Genomic DNA, 23,839 nt, shown 5'->3' with positions numbered 1-23,839 from the left:
CTGGGGAAATGCAAATTAAACCCACAGTGAGACACCATGTCACACCCACTAGGATGGATATGATCAAAAACAATGGACTTACAAGTGTTGATGAGGATGTGAAGAAACTGGAACCCTCACACATTGCTGGTGGGAATTTAAAACTCGTGCAGCCGCTTTGGAAAACAGTCTGCCAGTTCCTCAGAGTGTTAACCGTGGAGTTAACATATGATACAGCGATTCCATTCCTAGATATACATCCATGATCAATGAAAAATACATTCACAAAAAAACCTGTACATAAACGTTCACAACAGCATTATTCATAATAGCCCAAAATGAAAACTATACGCATCCATCAACTGATGAATAAATATAATGTGGTAAATCTATCTATGGATAGAATAGATATGGAGTATTATTTGGCCTTAAAAAGGAATAGTAAAATAGATAGCTAGTGGGAAGCAGCTGCATAGCACAGGGAGATCTGCTGGGTGCTTTGTGACCACCTAGAGGGGTGGGATAGGGAGGATGGGAGGGAGGCTCAAGAGGGAGGGGATATGGGGATATATATATATGTACAGCTGATTCACTTTGTTATAAAGCAGAAACTAACACACCATTGTAAAGCAAATATATGCCAATAAAGATGTTAAAAAGAAAAAAAAAAGGAATAAAGTACTGATACATGCTACAATATGGATTAACCTTAAAAACATTATGCAAATTGAAAGACGCCAGGCACAAAAGACCACATATTGTATGGCTCCATTTACATGAAATGCCCAGAATAGGTAAATCAATAGATAAAAAGTAGATTAGTGGTTGCCAGGGGCTGGGAGGAGGTGGAAGGGGAGTGTCTGCTAATGAGTACAGGATTTCTTTGGGGGATGATGAAAATGTACTGGAATTAGTGATGACAGATGGACAATTCTGTGACTATACTAAAAACTGCCAACTTGTACTCCTTAAAAGAGTGAACTTCATGCTATGTGAATTTATATCTTCTCAATAAAGCTACTATTTAAAAGTAAAAGACTGGGCTGGAACAGATGCAGTTGTTTTTCCATTAACAAAAATTGCCTGCCATATACTCATGTATCAAGACATTATCACATATTATCATTATGACCTTTGCCTTTTAGTTTAAGTTCACTTAGGACCTGAAAGAGAAGAGTGCTTACTGCTTTTAAATTCCAGAGGGTATCTGAAGACTGAAGTGAAAGAAATTAGAAGATTCCTTGAAGCAGACACTACACGTTTCTTCCTTAATTTTCTTAAAGCCAGGTCAGTTTGAATGCTGAAAATTGGTATCAGAGCTCCTAGGCTAACATTCTGAGCTGCAAGTAGTTGGAAATGTAGACCAGACACTCAGGAGAGAAAGTGCTGCTACTTGGAAAGAACAACTTGGAAGTCAGCTGAATGGTGGGGATAGCTGAAGTTATGTGAGAGGATTTCTAGAGACATAAAGGATGTTGAAATCAATGACTGCAATGACTCAAAGAGGGAGGTCCGGTGATCCTAGCCTGGGCTTTCAGAGCAGCACCTCCTTCACTGGACGATTGATTGAGGGCCTATGTTTTGTCAGGTGCTGTGCTCAGCATACAGTGGCAGATAAAAGAGGCTCCCAGCCGTTTTGGAGCCAACGCCCAGTGAGAGAGAGATCAGCAGGCAATTCCAGTGCAGTGTGACAGATGCTGTGAGGTAAGAGAATGGGGTGTGGTGGGGGCCAAGCCGGTCCCCCAGCATTTCAGGTCCAGAAACTGAATTTTATCAGTTTACCCAGAATTGACTAGGCAGGCAGGAAAGGGAGAACATTATGAAGGAGAACATACTTTGAGAACAAGAACTGAGCTACACTAACCACACCCACCAGACTGTGAAGGATAAGCTAGAAAAAGGATTTAATACTTGACGAGGAAGGTTCTATCTTTCCAGCCTTATCTTTCACTTGTGCTCATCCTGCAGGGTAACCCCCTCCCCATGTCCCCATTCCCAGGAATTGGAAGCTTGCTTGGTAAAGTCAGAATCTGAAGGAGGTGAATATTCTTAAAGGATATTTCATCAAAACCCATGAAATCATTCTTGTCCTCAATAGATATCACCTTTCCAGGAACCAGAATATTGATTCCATCCTTAGATAGAGCTGGATGAATAGACTCTGATAGATGGTACACTCTGGCTTCCTTTGTAAAAACTCCATTTTGGCAATCATACCTCTATAAATGCAGTCCTTTAAATATTTATTTGCTTATTAGGTAATTCATTCACATGTTCAAAATGTAAAAGTACAATATGGTATACAGTGAAAAATCTCCCTCTTGCCCTGACCCCTAGTCACGCAGGTCCCTGTCCTGGGGCAACTTAAGTTATCCGTGTCTCATGTAGCCTTCCAGAGATTTTTTTTTTTTTTTTTTTTTTTTTTCTGCGGTATGCGGGCCTCTCACTGCTGTGGTCTCTCCCGTTGCGGAGCACAGGCTCCGGACGCGCAGGCCCAGCGGCCATGGCTCACGGGCTCAGTTGCTCCGCGGCATGTGGGATCTTCCCGGACCATGTCACCAACCCGCGTCTCCTGCATCAGCAGGCGGATTCTCAACCACTGCGCCACCAGGGAAGCCCCAGAGATATTTTTTTAATGCAGTCTAAATAATATTTTTTAAAAATTGCACCTTCCTTTAATTACATTCCAGTCATGAGAATATATTTAAGTCACCTTGTTTGAATTTGAGTAATCCCATTTTTTTCTGATTTCATTTGAGAGCTATCCTGTCTCTTAAACTATAGGTACAAACATCTCTTAGAATGGGTAACTTCTGCTGACAGCCAATCTCATCCATATGTGTGTGTATGTGTGTGTGTGTGTGTGTGTGTGTGTGTGTGTGTGTGTGTGTGAGCTTCACAGTGTATCTGTATCTTTAAGTTCTAGGAACACATTATGATTGCTTCCTATGTACAGATTCTGATGTCAATCATGATAGTAAAATAATGACTTCTTACAATAAGCTCTTTTGTTATTTATTTTCTTGACCCTATAACTATACTAGTTTTTTGTTTTAATCTCAGGACACGTTTCAAAAACTCTGTACTTTGTTGGTTGGAACTAGGTAGAGTAGGGCATATCCCCAAAGCAACAGTAATGAGGGAGATATTGGAAAGCAGAATTTGCCATGCTTCTGATGTGTTTTCTATTCCTTGTCCTCTTACCTGTCCCCACCATCTGCCACATTACCCTAAATTATGCCTCTAGATTAACCTATAAGAGTATACTACTATTAGACATGAATATGCATAACCATTAGTTACGAGACCACCAAGATCCTACAGGTACTGGCTCAGTCAAAGTTATTGGTGTCATACTAACCTATTGCGAATGAGGGAAAAGACGACAGAGTTCACACTGTATTCCATTTCTTCTGAAAAAAGCAGCAACCAAAGACCGAGGTGTTAACAGGTATCACCATCAATACTTTGCAGAGTTGGCTCAGCAGTACACAAACAAACCAGTGTGGAAGACGTGTGCATCCAACTGATAAGGTCAATCTAAAAATTGTTACAGGACTTTTTCAAGAGAAAAAATAAATGAATAATAAATTAACAAATAGGAAAGGAAAATTAGGGGGTGAGGAAAGTGCTTTGATTTGCTTTTACAGTGGTAGGACTGGTTTGGGTGGCTCTATCCATATACTTCCCTCTGGATTCCAGGAGATAAAGGTATGTACTATGACTATAATGAGGGTTTTTTTGTAATGTGAAACTTAATAACCTCCTGGCCTTATTATTTCCAGACACTCCCAATTCTTACATCTACAAAACCAAAACAGTGCCTTTAATGAGTGACATGAGGATGTCCTCAGATCTCAGACAGAAATGGAACAAGTAATGTCAATACCACTTGTTGTGTATACTTACTGTCCCCTTACATTCCTTTATTGAAGAGCAGCACATCTCTGGCCACGCTAAGTACACTGAGAGAATTAGAATTTAGAGGTGGCTGCATTTAATTGCTGGGAGAAGGCACTCTAAATTTTGAGAAATGTTAGAGATTTCCCAAAGCCTTTACTAGAAGTGTGACACCTTCATGAGAAAGGTGAAGGAATTTGATTCCAGGTCACACAGCAGGTTAGTAGCAAAGCTAAGACAAGAACATAGATTTATTGACTCCTTTCACCTGATTATCACATTTGGAGGCCTCCTTATTGTTAGGGCTGGTAAACTATTACCTCATATTCGTATAGCTCTTAGTGCCACATTAAGTTCTGCGTGTACGACCTCTCCTTTTGGCCCATTTGTGTGCTGGGGACAATAAATGCAATTGTTCTCCCTTTGAGGATAAGAATATTACAACTCAAGAAGACACAAGGTAGTCTATAACAGAGTCAAGACCAGAACCCAGTACTCCCAATTCCCTCTCCAAGGCTGTTTCCACCATGCTATCCTGCTTGTCTAGTGCCTGAACTGGAAAATGAGTGCGAGACAACACAGTTTAAAAGACAGCTCTTAGAACAGTATGGAGGTGCCTTAAAAAACTAAAAATAGAACTACCATATGACCCAGCAATCCCACTACTGGGCATATACCCTGAGAAAATAATAATCAAAAAGAGTCATGTACCACGAAGTTCATTGCAGCTCTATTTACGATAGCCAGGACATGGAAGTAACCTAAGTGTGCATCGACAGATGAATGGATAAATTACTCAGCCATAAAAAGAAACAAAATTGAGTTATTTGTAGTGAGGTGGATGGACCTAGAGTCTGTCATACAGGGTGAAGTAAGTCAGAAAGAGAAAAACAAATACTGTATGCTAACACATATATGTGGAATCTAAAAAAAAAAAAAAAGCTTCTGATGAACTTAGGGTCAGGACAGGAATAAAGATGTAGACGTAGAGAATGGACTTGAGGACACGGGGACGGGGAAGGGTAAGCTGGGACGAAGTGAGAGAGTAACATGGACATACATACACTACCAAATGTAAAACAGATAGCTAGTGGGAAGCAGCCGCATAGCACAGGGAGATCAGCTGGGTGCTTTGTGACCACCTAGAGGGGTGGGATAGGGAGGGAGGGAGGGAGATGCAAGAGGGAGGGGATATGGGGCTATATGTATACGTATAGCTGATTCACTTTGTTATACAGCAGAAACTAACACACCATTGTAAAGCAATTATACTCCAATAAAGATGTTAAAAAAAAAAAGACAGCTCTTAATTACTTATTAAAAATAATTACATATATTGTAGGCACAGACACTAAATACTCTCTGTCCCCTCTCCTTCTAACAATATAAATGTTAAACCGAGTTCTCTAGTTTTGCACAAATCCGCAGCAATTAAAACTTTGCACTGTTTGGGAGCTACTTTTCTAACAAATGTATCCTTATCAAATTGAAACAAAATTTTAAATACATGAAATAGAAGGGAAAAAATTCCCTGTAGTCCTCCCTCATTTCTGGCCCACATTTATCTCTATTTTCATGACTGAGTTTCTCAAGCCAGGGACACATGGCTGAAGACTATTTGAAACGACAAGTATTCCAAACAACACGTAACAGGCTAGTGGGTGGACCACGCAGCACCCCGGGGAGCGGATGACCTGAGTTCCAGACTTGGTCCCCTCTAGGCTCCGTCCCGGGGTTGCCCTAAGAAGCCACCTAAACTTGAGGTGGTTTCGTTCACTGCAAAATGAGGGGACTAGATCAGTGCACGGAGATGAATTTAAACGTGAGACTCTACTCACGCTTTGCATATTTAAATGCATAAGTGTAAATTTAAAACCATACATGTATATATCATTACGTTGACTCGTCAGAAATCGCGTCCTCCTCCCCGTCCCTGAGACTGGAGGCCTGGTTCGGCGGACCCTGGCGGGGCTGGCTGAGCTCGGCAGAAACCAGTAGGCGGACTGACAAGCTAACAGAGGGCCAGCCCGGGGTACTTGACCCCGCGTCCCCCGCTCTCCCTGCCCTTCCTAACTCCCGGGCGGCCCCGCGCGCCGCCGTGCGCTCCGCGGCCCCGCCACCTGCTCCCGGCAGCCAATGGGGCGCGCGGCGGGGGGGCGGGGCGAGGCTACAAAAGGCCGCGCACCAAGACACCCTGCTGCGGGCGCGCTCTCGGGGCACTGGGAAGGAGGTGACCGAGCGCTGGGCACAGTCGGCTTGTGGACCAGGCGGGCGCGAGGCGATGCTGCGGGTGCGGTGTCTGCGCGGCGGGAGCCGCGGCGCCGAAGCGGTGCACTACATCGGGTCTCGGGTGCGTGCGCCGCCGCCTCATCGGGCAGCCGCGTGCTCTCTTCTCCCTCTCCTTTCCTGGTTTTCCCCCGCCAGCCTTGCACGACCCTGTCCTTTCTGGGCCCCCTTGGAAGCTCGGCTTCAGGAGCCTTTGCCGGCTGCCGGAAGCTTGGCGGTGCCCCAGGGGAAGGGGGCGTGCGTTGGGGCCACACCTAGTGGGCACAGCTGCGGTCTGCGCGCCCCGGGCTGCGTTGGCCTTCAGCGCGGGGCTTGCCGCCCTCCCCAGCCGGAGGGGGCGAGGGCGACAAGCAACACCGTTTAGTGAAAAAGGGCGGCCTTTTGGCGGCTCATCGCTATGGGTGGGCAGAGAGTTGGGCATGCGTGTACCGTGGATGGACGGGAGAAGGGGCGAAGTGGGACTCGGGGACGGAGGGGGAGCGAGCAGTCTCATTCCAAGTGTAACGTGGAGTCCTCAGTCGCGAGAGGAGTTGGAGCGAGTTCGGTCTGTACCCAGATTTCTGCCCGGTCCTGCCCTCCGCTTCCCTGGTATGCAAACACGCGCCTGCGGCAAACGCTCCCTAGCTCCTGGGACGGGAATAGCCAGGCAGTTTGGCTTCCGCCAGCAACTGGCTTCAGAACAGCTGTCACTCCCTCCTGCTTTTTAGTTTCCACCTTGGCTCCCCTCCTGCCTCCTTCCTAAGGCTTTTAACAGAACCGGATAGAGATTTGTGGGGTTGAGGTTTGCCCAGTGTGTGAGAGACTCTCCCTGCTCTAGAGTTTATGGGCTCTACATTTTCAAAAGCCTTTTTTGAAGTTCTTAGATCTCCTTCCTAGTTGTTTAAGTTTGTACCTGGGTTAGTTAAACCTTATCTTGGCTAGGGTACTGTGGACCATCTGTAAAATAAGCCCATGGCACTTGGTCACTCTCTCATAATCGCAGTGCCAAATAATGTGAAGTGTGTGTCAGTGAGGACAAATTGATGGTTTGAAGCTGATTATTCTGAAAGATAAAGTCATTTAAAATGCTTCTATATTTTCATTTGCGTGGGGCGGGGGGAGAGGATCCGAATACTAGTAACCTTTGGTACTGAAAGGGACAGGAGGGTCCCTCCCCCAGCTGGACTTGGCAGGGAGATCTGGAGCCACTTTCTGTGCTTTTCTGGGAAGAAGGGTGACCCATCATCTGCAGAAAACTTGATTGCAGAAAACCATTCCGAGATATAAATGGGGGTGTATGGTCTTTGGGGACAAAATCTTCTGAGAAGTTTTAAAGATTTATACCAATTAACATAATAGATAAAAAGATAATGTATACATAAACACAAAAGTAAAATCTGTAACCCCACTACCCACCTATCCACTAACATCTCGGTTTACATTCTCCTAAAAGATTTTAAATGCCTGGCTGTGTTATTCTGGGTTTTCATCCCACCTCTACTTCCCCCTCCCCCAAGTACTGTGCAGGACCACACAATAATCTTTTCTTTGTTCTTGGAAGCTTGGAAGAACTGTAACGGGATGGGTGCAGCGAACTTTCCAGAGCACCCAGGCAGCTACGGCTTCCTCCCGGAATTCCTGTGCAGCTGACGACAAGGCCACAGATCCTCTGCCCAAGGACTGCCCTGTCTCGTCTTACAACGAATGGGACCCCTTAGAGGAAGTGATAGTGGGCAGAGCAGAAAATGCCTGTGTTCCACCATTCACTGTGGAGGTGAAGGTAAAGCCAGCGTTTCACATGTCTGAGCGGGTTTATAGCTCATGGTCTGCAGTCTGGCTTCTGCTCCCAGTCTCCTCTGTAACTGTGCACTTTAGCTTACCCAAGACTACCCAGATCCAGTGGCTGATGATATCTTACTTGGCATCTCTGCAGTATTTGACACTATCTACACCAATGATTACTCCCTCCTTCAGGTTTGGGGAGACCGTTTTGGGGGGTGGGGGTGATATTAGTTCTTTCCCTATTCCTCACATCTTCTTCCTTTACGGTCTGTAATGTTGGGCTAAACAGAGTTTCACTGTAGCTGTTCTCACAGCTTCCTCCCACCCCTCCACTCTGGTCCAGATCTCTCTTCTGAATTCTGTCCATATGAACACGTGAAATTCCTTGCTGGATATTGCCACTGGACCTCAGACGTGGCACATCTGAGTTCAGCTTCCAGCCACTCTGCAAAACTGGGACGTTCTTCATTCCTTCCTTTCAGTTTCTGGCATTCCTGTTTATTCAAGCTAAAACGTGTATTTATTTCTCCTTCAGTCACATCCTCCACATCCATTCTCCAAGATTGAACAAGTCTTTTATCAAAATGAACCTTACCTCCATCCCTCTGCTACTGCCTTAGGTCAGGATCTCACCTACTGCCTGGACTATTGCAGTTAACTCCTAACTGGTCTCCCCTATTTGCTGCACTCTCTAAACCACCTCTAGCTTCTATCAGAGTAATTTTTTAAAACCCAAATTCAATATTGTTACTCATCTGCTCCTATCAGTCCTCTATTTTGCTAGCCTCTCTCCTCTAATAATTTCACCCAGGTTTCAGCAGACTTTATGAGATAACCATATAAACAGCCAAATTAGACTACTACCAAACAAGCCTGAGGCCTTTGCTCCCACCTAGAACTCTCCCACCTACCTTCCTGCACCCCTTTTGTCTGCAGTTTAAATCTCCCCCTCTTCCTACCACCTAGTTCCAGTGGCACCTCCCACAAAGCCTTCCAGGATTTCCCTGGCAACAAGGAATATCTTCCTTTTTTTAAAACTCTTAGTGCTCTTTATCTGTAATATTATTATGACCAGAGTCTCTGTGGGCTGATATTCTGGTTGTATACTGCATAAGGGTTCCATCCGCACTTCAGATGCAGCTTAAGCTTCCATTAATAATGGGTTACAAATACATCTTCAATGTACTTAAATTCTTCCTGAATATTAACATTTTTATTTGTAATGTGGGTTGAGGAAATAAGTTCTGTTACATCACTGTCATCATCATCAGAAATGTTGCCTACCTTGTATCAGGGCTCCAGAGTTATTAGCACAAAAGAACTTGCTTTCCATCTGGAGAGGTATGATGTCTGTTAACGTAGAAATGAAGACTAATAGTAAGTATCTTATGGCAACTAGCTGGCAAGACAGTTGAATTCAAATACCAGGAGAGCTAAGGGAAAAGCAATGACCAAATGCTGGATAGTTAGGAAGTCTTCTTCCTAAACGAAGAAAATAATTCTTGAGTTAGACCTTGAAGAGAAGGTAATAGAAAAAGTCATAACTTCTTCTAGTTGTTCTGAAACTACCTTTGGTTTTGATATTTGAAATTTGATGAACAGATTAATTTATGTATCATCCACATGTTTTAAAAAGGCACGACCTTTTTAAAGTCTTTTCTTGAAAGAAGTCCCATCCCCTAACCATTTTAATTGGGTGGAATTAAATTTCAAATTCAGGCAATAGTTTATCCTTCTATTTGTCTTTAGAATAATTGACTTTTATATCATGTGATCTTATAGAATCAGAATTCTAAGACATTATTTTGAGTTCTTTGTCACTTGATTTATGATTTTAGATTTTGAAATTTCATGGACTTTTGGAAGGTGTGCCAGGCTGAAGTCAGGAGATGAGGATTGAATTAGGTATTTGATAAAAGCTTATTAGCTAATCTCAGTTAATCAGCTATTTGACCTTGTGATCTTGATTCCACAAATTTCTGGGCCTCACTAAAATGAAGATATTAAGAGGGTTGCTATCTACCTAATGAGATGAAATGGGAAGGTAAAAGATTACATGTTACTTATTTTTAAAGGACAAAACTACAACTCATTGTAGTTTTATGTATGCAATTTGCCAAGTCTGTTGAGGGTATAATAATTGTAGATAATAGTAGCTTTAGCAGTATTGCTTTCATTCATTTGTCTGGTTATTTCTGCTTTATGACACATAAGAAACTAGGTATCGAGGGAGAGGAAATTAAATCTAAGACATGCATGGCCAACTAGAAGGTCTTACCTTCTAGTTGGAGAAAAATGACACAGATATATTAATCAGTTTGGGACCAATGAAATATAAAATAATGTAGTAAACCATTTATAGGCAGTTAGAGCATAAGATGTGTTGGAAGATGTAAGTGCTAGAAAAATTTTATGGGAATGAGGAACATAGTCATCAGGAAGCACAATTTTTGAAAGCTATGTGGCTTTTTATTCTGCAAACATGGTGAATACTTTCCATCAAATATGTGCTTTTTGTTTTGCTTTTGTCTTTTCTTTCTAAAGCCCTCGATAAAAGGACCTTTTAAAAATACAAAGTCGAGGGCTTCCCTGGTGGCACGGTGGTTGGGAGCCCGCCTGCCGATGCAGGAGACACGGGTTCGTGCCCCGGTCCGGGAAGATCCCACATGCCGCGGAGCGGCTGGGCCCGTGAGCCATGGCCGCTGAGCCCGCGCGTCCGGAGCCTGCGCTCCGCAGCGGGAGAGGCCACAACAGTGAGAGGCCCGCGTTACTACAAAAAACAAAAAACAAAAAACAAAACAAAACAAAACAAAAATACAAAGTCGAGTGGGATGAATTGGGAGATTGGGATTGACATATACACACTACTGTGTATAAAATAGATAACTAACAAGAGCCTACTGTATAGCACAGGGAATTCTACTCAATGCTCCGTGGTGACATAAATGGGAAGGAAATCCAAAAAACAGGGGATATGTGTATACGTATAGCTGATTCACTTTGCTGTACAGCAGAAACTAACACAACATTGGAAAGCAACTATACTCCAATAAAATTAATTAAAAAAATACAAAGTCGATCAAGGTTAATGTAATAAAGTTTGCAGCTGGATAAATAATGTTTCTATTGAGATTTCCTAGCCTTCCAAAGACAGTATTTAAAATTCATTTGGCAAACACCCCTAAAGGATTTTAGGCTCTGAAAGACTGTCAGGTTTCTAGGAGTGCAGCCACATGTCTGAAACAGATTATTAAAAACATCACATGCTAAGCATTTAATATAGTGTTTTTTTATCTTGCAGACACTTGGTAAATGATTGCTAACTTATTTAGCAGGGTTATAAAGGAAGTGTAAATAATTTCCAACTATCTCTTGGAAAATGTAGCCTGGCCTGATCATTCAGACTTTGTTCAACCTTAGCCAGAGTATGAACTATACAAGAGAATTCACACTTGTTCAAATAACTATTTTCTCCCAGGAAAGTTTATATTTATCAAGCAAGCTTCACTCTGCACAAATAGTCACATGGGATACTTTGGAATGTGTCCAGCAAGAAAACATGGCTGTGCAGCAGAAACTATTTAACCCAGTGTTAAATTTTCAAAGACTTCTTGTCCCCTCGTGGACTGTTAGAGATGTGCCTGGCATGAGAAGGAGGAAGTGGTGAATGGATGAGTAGTACCCGGATGTATTTGAGAGGAATATAAAGAGTTATTATTATCCTCTCCTCTGGTTGCTACTGTAGGACCTCCTAGGAGTAGAAAACAGTAGAGTGCTCTTGTTTTGTTTTGTTTTTTAAAAGAGTGGATTGATCTTAACAAGCCATCAGATTTTTAATTCTGATAACATTTTTCATGGGCCAGAAATTGAGCTTATTGTTTACCTATAGATCTTCAAAAATAAAGCAACTAACTGATCATTTAGACAGGGTTTGGCAACAATTTTCTTTACAGGGCCAGTTAATAAATGTTTCAGGCTTTGCAGACCATAGGTCTCTGTCACAAATACTCCACTCTCAGCTCTGCCACTGTAGTGCAAAACCACCACAGGCAATATGTAAATGAGTATTTCTATATTCCATAAAACTTTATTCACAAAAACAGGCAGCAGTCCAGATTTGGCCCATGGACTTTAGTTTGCCAGTCCGTTTCAGAGCTTCACTGGCATCTCCCTGTTTGCTGAAGACCTGTTTTTCAGATTCTTAATCCCTCCCCAGCAGGCTCAGCTCCAGCCTAATTGACGTGAACCTAGGTATTGAACTAACAAGAGGCAGGTCTGCTTCCATATGTTTGATGTTTATCAGGCTGAGGTGAAAGTGGAAGTAGAGACGTATAATCTGGAAAAGACATGGTCTTTGACATTAAAGAGCTAGACATCTAGATAGTCTATCTCATTACCCAGTTTCCCCTTCTTTATGGCACTTACCACTGTCTGAAGTTATCTGATTTTGAAGTTATCTGATAATAGAAACCTTATCGGACATGATTAGGACTGGTGGTTGGTTAATCAATGATATAAGGAAACATTTTAAAAACACCCACTTTAACACAGACCTACTAGAGAATGGACTTGAGGATACGGGGAGGGGGAAGGGTAAGCTGGGACAAAGTGAGAAAGTGGCATGGACATATATACACTACCAAATGTAAAACAGATAGCTAGTGGGAAGCTGCTGCATAGCACAGGGAGATCAGCTCTGTGCTTTGTGACCACCCAGAGGGGTGGGATAGGGAGGGTGGGAGGGAGGTGCAAGAGGGAGGAGATATGGGAACATGTATATGTATAACGGATTCACTTTGTTATAAAGCAGAAACTAACACACCATTGTAAAGCAGTTATACTCCAGTAAAGACATTAAAAATAAGAATAAAATTAAAATTAAAATACCTGCTTTAAACATTTTTTAAAAACTTAAAACATATAAATGTATGTTGCTTTGCCAATCTTTTGATGAAGGTCCAAGGATTTTTCTAGCATTTGGATCTTCTGATTGGAATTCTGCTTTATGTGTCTTAATAAATTATATCCATGTGCGTCTCCCACATTTCCCAATGTATTTTTTAATTTGACTGAGAACTTTGCACATGGAAAACAATCTGAATGAAGAATGCTTCCAGACTTTTCCACTTTTGAAAACCAGTATTTTATAGTTGTTGTACCTACCCTAATTCAATAGTAATTTTTAGCAAATTGATTGAGCCTTTTTAAAGCATTCAACCGCTTTCCATTCAGTTGTCTTTTAAAATGCATATAACCCTCGGACACTTTCTAAATGTTAAGTTTTTTTTCAGCTACTTAAAATTTTGGGGATTTGCTTATCAAATCACTTCTTTTTATGGTGAAAGGACCTGAAGCACTATGAGAGCTTAGATGGATTGGGGAGAAGAGAGGTTGGTGGGGAGAGACACTTTGGCAGGGAAGTGTAGGAAGCACTAAAGGTAGACTTACACCGCTGCACAGGTTTGCCAAGTGGTGATTCTGTTGAATGAGAAAATAATCAATAATGGCTTTTTAAGACAAACAAAGCATAGTTGAGAGTATGTCCCTAACCTTTAAGCGAGCAGTGTCCTATTTTCCTGCAAAGTATCTTGAAGTGCTGTTTTTTAGACAGAATTCTGGGATGCCTGGGTAGCCCATGGTTTTATCTTTGTATAGGTGTGCTTTTATTCTTTTAAGCTATTTTGTTTGTTCTCTTCTTTGATTTCATTGAGACTGTCTAATGGGAGCGTCCATGTCCTATTTTGTCTATGAAGCATGTAAAAACTGGTCCAAGAGCATTCCAAGCCCGTGTGAGGGCAGACATGCTGTGTGTGGTAAGGCATGAGATCTCAGGCAGAAGGAACAAAAGGTCTCAAAACATCCAGAGAATTTAGAGATCTTCATTCAACAAATATTGAGTGTCTTCCCAGAGTCAGTGCGCTTGGTTCTGGGGATGAACACTGCACCAGATGTGGTCTCAGTCTGAATTCCATTAAGTTATACAAGTTCACAATCTATGAACCTATCTTGAGTTGTAATTTTTTCCTGTTAAGTATTTCACTTACTTTCTTCTGGTTCTAGGCCAACACATATGAAAAGTACTGGACTTTTTACCAAAAGTATGGGGGCCATCACTTTCCCAAAGATCATTTGAAAAAGGCTGTTGCCGAAATTGAAGAAATGTGCAATATTTTAAAAATGGAAGGAGTGACAGTGAGGAGGCCTGACACCATTGACTGGTCCTTGAAGTATAAAACTCCTGATTTTGAGTCTACGGGTAAGTGATGTTGGATACTTAAACTGCTAGAGTCTTAATTTTTTTATTTCTCTCATATCTGTAAGGAGAAAGCTCTGATTATTTCTCAGAGATCCCTTTGTTTTAATAATCCTTCAAAACTTTAAAGAGGGCTTCCCTGGTGGCACAGTGGTTGAGAGTCTGCCTGCCAGTGCAGGGGACACGGGTTCGAGCCCTGGTCTGGGGGGGATCCCACATGCCACAAAGCAACTGGGCCCGTGAGCCACAATTACTGAGCCTGCACATCTGGAGCCCGCGAGCCACAACTGCTGAGCACGCGTGCCACGAAGACCGTGCTCCACAGCAAGAGAGGCCGCGATAGTGAGAGGCCCACGCACCGCAATGAAGAGTGGCCCCCGCTTGCCACAACTAGAGAAAGCCCTCGCGCAGAAACAAAGACCCAACACAGCCATAAATAAATTAATTAATTAAAAAAAAAACTTTAAAGATTATTTAGGAACAGTTTGGTTCTTTCTGGTAAGACTTAGATACACATTCTAAACTCCATTGTAAATCTAGAATTTCCTTGAAAGAAGCAGGTTTTCTAAACTTAATGAGCATTCCCTTACATAAGACCAGTGGATTCCATTTACTTTTCCTCAAGAACAGAAATTAAAAGGGGAACAGAAACATTCCCATCTTATTTTTATTTTTTATTTATTTATTTATTTTTGCAGTACGCAGGCCTCTCACTGTTGTGGCCTCTCCCGTTGCGGAGCACAGGCTCCGGACACGCAGGCTCAGCGGCCATGGCTCACGGGCCCAGCCGCTGCGCGGCATGTGGGATCTTCCCGGACCGGGGCACAAACCCGTGTCCCCTGCATTGGCAGGCGGACTCTCAATCACTGTGCCACCAGGGAAGCCCCCATCTTATTTTTAACTGACACTGCTGCAGGATTGTTTTTGTGCCTGAGTTCAGTGTGTGTTTTTTTAAAAATATTTATTTATTTATTTATTTGGTTGTGCTGGGTCTTAGTTGTGGCAGGTGGGCTCCTTAGTTGCAGAGTTCGGTGTGTTCTAATTTACAGTTGTATAAGTGATCCTTGGCCCAATTTTCATCTTGTGGTACTTATATTCCCTGAAAAACTCTGTTAGGAGTTACAAAAGGTGAAAACTTGGTGGTTCAAGATGTCTTTGAACAAGAGATGCTTCTTTTTCTCTTTTCTTCTTCATTTTCTTTTTTTTTTTTTCTATTTGGCCTGGCTTCACCATCCCCATACAGAATTCATTTTAACAGTCTAGCATGTGTCATTTAATATTTTTTCATTTGCGTATAATTATATACATATACACATATAGGTTTTCTGTAATTTTAATTTTTTTACCAAAGAATGAAATCACATTATATAGACTCTTCTGTCTTGGAAATTAGCATCACTGAAGTTGCTGTGGAACTTTCTGGCCTGACAGGTTTATATGGTGCGATGCCTCGAGACATCCTGATAGTTGTGGGAAATGAGATTATTGAGGCTCCCATGGCCTGGCGCGCTCGCTTCTTTGAGTACCGCGCATACAGAGCAATTATCAAAGACTACTTCCGCCGCGGGGCCAAGTGGACAACAGCTCCTAAGCCCACAATGGCTGATGAGCTTTATGACCAGGTAAGTCCCCAGTTATGGGAGAGCTTATTAGTAACTTTTCTAAATAATCCACAGAGACTGAAAGATTCTCTGATACCTTGTATTTATTATGTATTTCAGAAGCTGAGATCACTTACTTTTCGAAAACTGATTGTTTTATGATGAAAATAAGAATAAATGATAAGTATAATAACAGTAATAATAATAGCTAACACTTATTGGTGTTTACCACGTGCCAGATCTTTGAGCACAGGCTCCGGACGCGCAGGCTCAGCGGCCATGGCTCACAGGCCTAGCCGCTCCGCGGCATGTGGGATTTTCCCGGACCGGGGCACGAACCCATGTCCCCTGCATCAGCAGGTGGACTCTCAACCACTGCACCACCAGGGAAGCCCCATGTGCCAGATCTTGAACTAAGTACTTTATTTACATCCTCAGTCCTGTTTATTTTTCATAACAGCCCCACTAGGGAGTAGTTTCATTCCATTACAGGGAGGAAAACTTGTCTAAAGGCACATTGGTGGTGACAGAACAGTCACTAGACTGAACTCCAGCCATTTCTAGAAAAAGAATTTGGTCTGTAGGCCATATTCACAGTAAAAGGAAGTATATGTCTCTTATTAGATCACTTACTATTTGATGACTTATAGAAAGAATCAAAAAATGAAAATTTCTTTAAACCCTTTATGGGTTTAAAGACAGAAGTAAGTAATGAATCTATTACCCAACCGCACACCCAATCAAATTTGGTAGGGGATGCATGGCATCGCGTTTTATGGTATGAGTTAGTCTCAGGGCCAACTTCCTTTTTCAAAAGAACAGAATGACTTCATCTTGCAGATTTTCAATAATGTAGATAGATACATAAATCATTGGATGGGTCATGGAGTATTTCCAGTTTCATTACTGCCTCTGTACCACTTGCTTCCAAGTATCAGGAACTTGTCATGCCTTGTTTTTACTTTTTTTGTTGGTGGTTTGGTTTATTTTGGTTTGCTCAGCATGGGCCTACATCTTCCCATGCATGTTTCAGTCTAGAACAGGGCAGTAGTATTTCAGGAAATGATGACGTTGAACTAATTTTCTTAGTAATGAAGGCCCTATGAGTCATCTCCTCATGAACCAAGGCATTGTGTGTGTTCATTCTTCTTCCAATTAGGATTACCCCATCCGTTCTGTAGAAGACAGACACAAATTGGCTGCTCAGGGAAAATTTGTGACGACTGAGTTCGAGCCATGCTTTGATGCTGCTGACTTCATTCGAGCTGGAAGAGACATCTTTGCACAGAGAAGCCAGGTTGATAAAGGCTACCTCGGAAATTTCTCACTTTATTATTATATTTTAAATTTCTGAAATTAAAATATTTTCATCCTATTTTTAGTTATCTAAACATAGAACCAAATCTTTATAGGTTTATGTCTCCTTTTTTATTTTCAGGTGACAAACTACATGGGCATTGAATGGATGCGTAAGCATCTCGCTCCAGACTACAGAGTGCATATCATCTCCTTTAAAGACCCCAATCCGATGCACATTGATGCCACCTTCAATATCATTGGGCCCGGTCTTGTGCTTTCCAATCCTGACCGACCATGTCACCAGGTAGGGGAGTTCTTAGGACTCTGGAAAATCAAGAGAGTTTGGCAACTGAAGGAATTGCCACTATTATTTTAAGCACTTCTGTGATTCCTAATGGTTCTAAATGACAGATTCAGCAATGCTCACATTATTATGATCAAACATTGGATTGCTTATGTTATATTTACTACAGGATGTCCAACACTCAGAAATATACACTATAGCCATGATAATTAGTGTAGTGTCATCAGACTCTAACTTTGGCTGCTTGCTGCTGTCAGGGCCTCAAGTTTGTGCGTATGTGTGTGTTTTTATTGAACAGAGTGGTATTATCTCATAACTTGCAGCCAAGGTTCCTCAGCAGATGAATTGCAAACAAGATGATCTCTGCATGTCTGGGGTAACACCACTAGGTAGTGAGTGTCCTCTTCCCTCTCCAGCGGGGCCCCCTTCAGCCAGGTCCACCCTGCAGGGGAAGAGCAGAGCCACTGCACTGCAGCAGGTCTATCCCCACTGCAGCCTCCTACTTCTGCCCACTGTCCCCTACTTCCAGTTGGGCGGTGACTGATTCTGTGTTATTTGCTGGGCTGCAGTGCGCCATTGCAGAATTCACTATTTTACCATATCACTTTTCATTTCTATTCTATATATTGAGACCAATGACCAAGATTACTTATTCACTTCATTTTAATTTATTTATATATAATTTATATAAATCAATTATATATATTATGAAATATTTATTTAATATAATTTATTGATGTACTAAGTGGGTATGTGAACTAGGGATGGTTGGGTTATAACAGGTCACTAGGGACAGTTATGGTTCTTTGGGAGTATATACCTAACATCTGTCTTTATACCATGGTCACAGACGTAAAGTGACAGACTATGAAGTGGATGGACTATGGGTTTGACATAGTCATATTTTGTTTTCTTACAACTAAGTAATAGGAAATATTTTCATTTTCTTTAAAGAGAATTTCTCAAGGAAAATATCTTTGGTCTTTTAAAATCTCTGAAACCTGTGAAAAGCACAAGAATATTTTGAAAAGCTTTAACATTTCTGTTACTTTTTAACTTTAATCTGGCAATCTGAGGATTTTATGTACATTTTAACTAAGATTCAGACAAAATCAAATGTTTTTAATTTTTTAATTTTGACAGTTGAGAAGACAGCTTCTCAAAAAGAATTATTAATCATTAAGGGCTATCAGAGACCAAGAATGATAAGAATAGTATTTATAGATTTAAGCCTCTTTGGGTTTGGGGGGTTTTTTTTTATCTTGGTCTTGCAGATTGATCTTTTCAAGAAAGCAGGATGGACCATAGTTACTCCTCCAATACCAGTCATCCCAGATGGTATGTTTACTTTTGTATACTCATAGCCTAAAATAATTACTTCAGTGGCCAAGAATCTTTCACCTATAGACAGCAGCCTGCATATTAGCAATTTAGAATATTTCTCTGGTAAGCAGTAAACTGGTGCTTGGCACTACGGGTACTAGAACAAGGCTGGACTTGCGTTCACAACCTCTCCTTCCATAGAAAATGAAAAGACAGGAAAAATCAGTATAAAACAATATCACGGAAAGCAAGAAATGGCTTTTTAAAGACAACAAGGTGACGGGCTTCCCTGGTAGCGCAGTGGTTGAGAGTCCGCCTGCCGATGCAGGGGACGCGGGTTCGTGCCCCGGTCCGGGAAGATCCCACATGCCGCAGAGCGGCTGGGCCCGTGAGCCGCGGCCGCTGAGCCTACGCGTCTGGAGCCTGTGCTCCGCAACGGGAGGGGCCACAACAGTGAGAGGCCCGCGTACCCAAAATAAATAAATAAATAATAAAGACAACAAGGTGAAATTCAAATGTGTAATGAGTATGGATTGATTCATAACATTTACAGATAGTCTTAAGATTAAAAGAAACTTTCACAGGGAAACTGAACTATTGAAAGAATTGAGCTGTCACTTGAATATTCTTCACTTCTGAATCCTTGCTTTAACCAAGAATAACAGCAGACATGATTTAACGGTTATTGCTATTTTTAGATCACCCACTCTGGATGTCGTCCAAATGGCTTTCCATGAATGTCTTAATGCTAGATGAAAAGCGTGTTATGGTGGATGCCAACGAAGTCCCGATTCAAAAGATGTTTGAAAAGCTGGGTATGTACCCAGCATAAATGAAACATGTTCATATTCAAAACTATTAAATGAGAAGAAATGACATGCTAGGTCTGATGTATGATTTATCTAATCAAATTTCTGTTCCTTTTAGAAGTACCAAGTTATTATTTCATAGATGGACAATATATTTGTTTTCAACAATCACAACCTCAAAAGGTTGGAGATGCATCCCAGGCTTCTTAGACACCCCCTTAGCAATAAGTTTATCAATCTTCTGTGACTTATCTAACTTCCTGGTGCCCAAGTGTGGAGAACTACCCCTTTGCAGATAAGCATATAGATGATTTGGCCCTTCGCCAAATAAGAAATTGTTGGGGTCCTTTAAAAGTAATTTGTCATTACATATTTTAAAGGACGTATGAGGATACAGATATAGAAGTGACTTATATGTGTGATAAGCACTGTGAACAAAGTAATAAAATACAATAGAGGATGTCAGTAAATCATTTCAGCTTTGAACTGAAAAGCAGAACTGGTTAGTACTTGGGTGGGAATTTGCTTATCGTGGTATTCAAAATTTAGACCAGTTATTCTATACTGAGAAAAGCGTTGAAAGAATTTTCATATGGCTGTTAGTAGGGTGCAGAAGTGTGAGTTTATCACTATCATTCTACTTGACATATCCTAAGTGTCTAATAAAGTCAGGCGGTACACTTGTTGAAATCATGTCATGTTTTGATTTATGTCTTATATTTCAGGTGTACTACTCAGAAGATATTGTTTGCCCCTTTGAAACATCCCTCTTTAATGAAGTATCAGTTTTAAAAGATTAGCCCATTAGTTTTAGATTAAGCCCAATCTAATGATTTCACCCCTAATGCTATCCCACTTTTTTTTTCATGGCTTTCGTTAAATAAGCCAATTGCTTGGGTTCAGTTTCCTTGTCCATTAAGATTTTATTGTTTCTCAACTTAAAATATTATTAAGTACCAAATATTTGATTTATAATTTTGTTTTTAATAAAGTCTTTTTGAACATAGGGAACTTGTTAAAGCAATTTAAAGTTCTGTCCAATTCAGGGTTAAATGGCTCTAGCCATCTGACTAACATAGATATGTCTTTCTATCAGGAAACACATGCTCATGGTTAAAAGCCCACTTCTTATCCCAAGCCCACTCCTGAACCCATGTCCTAACCCTGTTTTTACTCTTCAGAGCCCTGCTCAGTCTTACTTTCTCATGAAAGGCTTTCCAGATGACTCATGCTGCCTTTCTAACTATACCAGTGGACCCTTTAGCAGCTCTGTAGCTTAGCTTTCCTCTCAAAATAATGGATTCCTCGAGAGAGAGGAGGATAGATTTTCTTTTTAAAACCCCATTATGCCAAACAAAACAGATTCTTCCAAAATACCATTGGTTGACTGGGCCATGTACATCATAACCATATTAATACAAACGGTGCTGGATTAAATTAATTGCCTGAGTAGCTTTGATACCTGTATGACCATACAACCCAGATGAGCTCTGTTCCATTTTTTCCTTAAGGTGGCCTGGTCAAGCTAATTGTGTCAGATAAACTCTGCTTATATGTGGGTAGTTTAAGTCAACTTTTCAGGTTGGCTAAACTATACTTTTCTTAGTAAATTGACATGGTAAAATTAGAAACAGTCTGACAAAGTAGTTAAAGCATAATTCTAAAAGGCCTTGAAATTTTACTATTTGGATTGTTTCTGAACGTTTGTCAGATATATCCGCTCATGAAACCTGTTGACTTGTGAATAGTCAATAGAACAAAATAGACTTCAGAGTCTCTGCTGACTTTCTGGTGAAGGTTTTATATTAGAAGTGGAACAGATTAGATGAAATATAATTGATGAATAAAATTGAAAGACTATCCTGGGGTGTACTTAAGGGTTAGAACCACAGGATTCCTACCCATTTTTAGGTTCGTTTCTATAGAAGAATCTTCATGTGAGTCCATCTAACTGGCCACGTCTCTCTCTTTCATGCAGGTATCAGTACCATTAAGGTTAACATTCGTAATGCCAATTCCCTGGGAGGAGGTTTCCACTGCTGGACCTGCGATGTCCGGCGCCGAGGCACCCTACAGTCCTACTTTGATTGACCAGGCCTGCTGGGGCTTGGGGCTTGGCCTCAAATAAACCTAGGAAGCTTAGGGATAAGGTTCATTCTCCTGCTTTAAAAAGTGCATGAACTGTAGTGCTTTATACAATCATATCCATAACAGGGGTCTTAAGCCTGGTTTATTATTATTACTTTTCTTTGATAAAAGGAAAATAACCTGTGCTAGATCTTACTATCTTCTCCTAAATTTTTTACTATTTGGCTTCAAGCATAAAAATTTGGTGAATGTCTACCAAAACAAAAATTAGTCATTTGAGTAACTTGGCTACTAATATATTTAACCATCTACCTCTGTTTTTAATTTTCTTTCCAAAAGGCAGCTTGAAATGTTAGTCCTAATAGTCACGTTTTTTCCTTTTTGCTAAACTTGTGAATGTTTGTATCACTCCTTTTTTCTAAATAAAAGACTCAGAATGTACATACATCTTATAGAACCAGTAATTGTCTCTTTTTCTAATAAGGAATTTTGGTAATTTTTAATTTTTTGTTTTAAAAAGTAACTTAGACTATGCAAACATTTAAGTGAATTTTCCATGAATATTTTTAATATTCTCATCACAACATTGGTGATATTTGCTATTAAAAACCTTTTCATACAACTTACCTCATTTCAAGTGATTTATTTTAATCTCTTTTTTCTTCTCTGTCCAGAATTTTAGAGGAATATTTAGTGCAATAGGATATAACTATCAGTTCCAATTCCTAAATTTTGATGTTCAGTATCTAATGGATACACTGCATCTTTGGTAATCTAAGATTTGTTTACAGATGTGTAAATTATTTAAAGCACAGACTTTAAAAGCATTAAAAAAAAACAAACTAAAGGAGGTAAAAACTACATGCGATGTGAAATAATTTTAATGTTGGATACGGTACATGTATTTTTATTCTAATAAACTTTTGTGTTACAGAATGGGTTTTATTAGAGTTTGGCATCAGCCTAATCATTTTAAGCATAAGTAAATTATGGGAATATAGCTCTTGGAACAGTGTTCTAATGCTTTGAATTAATCAATATATTCACCTCCAGTAGACAAAAATTTAAACCTGATGCTTGTATTCAGAAATGTTTAGCAGAGTCAGATTTTATTTATTAGTTAATCCAATCAGTCAACAGTATCTGAATGTCTTTTGAATATAAGGGACTAATCCTAGGCCCCAGAAGAGGAAAAAAGTCTCCATTCTCTAGATACTCAGTATTTTGACCCATGAAAAATCTGTGGGGTGGGGATGGGGGGAGGTGTACTTTGAAGTGGTCATGGGTTTCGACCGTGCCTTTGTAGCCTAGTGTCTTTTTTCACACACCACAGAAATACCTGTCCATTCTACACTCGACTGAATCCTGCTTAAGAAACCTTAAAATCATGTGGATTGGTGCACGCTTAGGGGATATATTCCCGGGTCTAAATACTACTCTGCAATTCTATTACACACCCCTCCACATTCTCCTCAGTGGCTATTCCAAACCTTCACTTTGTTCTCTTATCTGATCGTATTGTTTCATTTTTCACAGAGAAAATAGAGGCCTTCAGGTGTCAGTTCCCTCAGCTTTTCTGCTCCAATTCTCTATAGATTTACCTACATTTGCATTCCCTGGTTAAATTCTTTCTCTCCTTGCCTGTACTAGCTAAGCTTCTAAAGAGAAAAGTTGGGTCTTCCTCTCAGCACTCAACTGTACTTCTCAACGCTCTACAAAGACACTTCTTTCACTGATGCAGAGAAAGAGGTGAACCTTTTGACCAGGTCTAATCCACACAACTGTCCTTAGATTTTAATCTTTCTCTTCTCTTTCAGGAACTGGCTTCATCAGTTATCATCTTTCTTATAACTCCAGCCTGTGTGTGTGTGTGTGTTTTCCCTCAGTAAATAGTCATGTTCAAAATAATCTTCAAAACAAAAACTATCCCAACTGGCAATGTCACTGTCTTTTAGAGCTCAGTTTCCAGAAAGAATACATCTACTGATATGTCCACTTTTTCACCTTTCATTTACTCTCCAATCTCTTGCTATCTGATTTCTACCTTATTGCTTCAGTGTACTGCTGAGAACCCTGACCCAAGTGTCATTTCCAGTGCACACAATTCAGGCCTTACTGACCATTCCTTTGAATGTCTCTCCTCTTTTGGGTTTCTGAGATAGCACTCTCTCCCATCTCTTACTGATTTTCAACCTCCTCCACTGGACTGTCTTCTTCCTCTGTGAAGGGTGGATGT

General features: G+C 40.9%; 1 protein-coding gene across 1 annotated transcript; it reads left to right on the top strand.

Annotated features, from left to right (window-relative positions):
* The first annotated feature begins 5,877 nt into the window (after nt 1–5,877).
* On the top strand, nt 5,878–22,229 carry GATM (glycine amidinotransferase). Its single transcript, XM_059059405.2, has 9 exons — nt 5,878–6,229; nt 7,706–7,924; nt 13,987–14,182; nt 15,611–15,801; nt 16,940–17,077; nt 17,219–17,383; nt 18,658–18,721; nt 19,405–19,521; nt 21,494–22,229. The coding sequence occupies exons 1-9, from the start codon at nt 6,161–6,163 to the stop codon at nt 21,604–21,606; spliced, it is 1,272 nt and encodes a 423-aa protein (XP_058915388.1). The 5' UTR covers nt 5,878–6,160; the 3' UTR covers nt 21,607–22,229.
* Nucleotides 22,230–23,839: the final 1,610 nt, after the last annotated feature.

Source organism: Kogia breviceps, chromosome 3 (genome assembly GCF_026419965.1).
Source record: "Kogia breviceps isolate mKogBre1 chromosome 3, mKogBre1 haplotype 1, whole genome shotgun sequence".
NCBI classification, from domain to species: domain Eukaryota; kingdom Metazoa; phylum Chordata; class Mammalia; order Artiodactyla; family Physeteridae; genus Kogia; species Kogia breviceps.
Note: the sequence above shows the minus strand (reverse complement) of the source record. Positions and strands in the feature narration are given on the sequence as shown.

Excerpts from the sequence above, each read along its gene's own strand:
- GATM (XM_059059405.2), top strand. The coding sequence starts at position 6,161 with ATGCTGCGGGTGCGGTGTCTGCGCGGCGGGAGCCGCGGCGCCGAAGCG. Across the intron at positions 7,925-13,986 it reads CATTCACTGTGGAGGTGAAG|GCCAACACATATGAAAAGTA; the intron begins GTAAAGCCAGCG and ends TTCTGGTTCTAG. Across the intron at positions 18,722-19,404 it reads AATACCAGTCATCCCAGATG|ATCACCCACTCTGGATGTCG; the intron begins GTATGTTTACTT and ends TGCTATTTTTAG.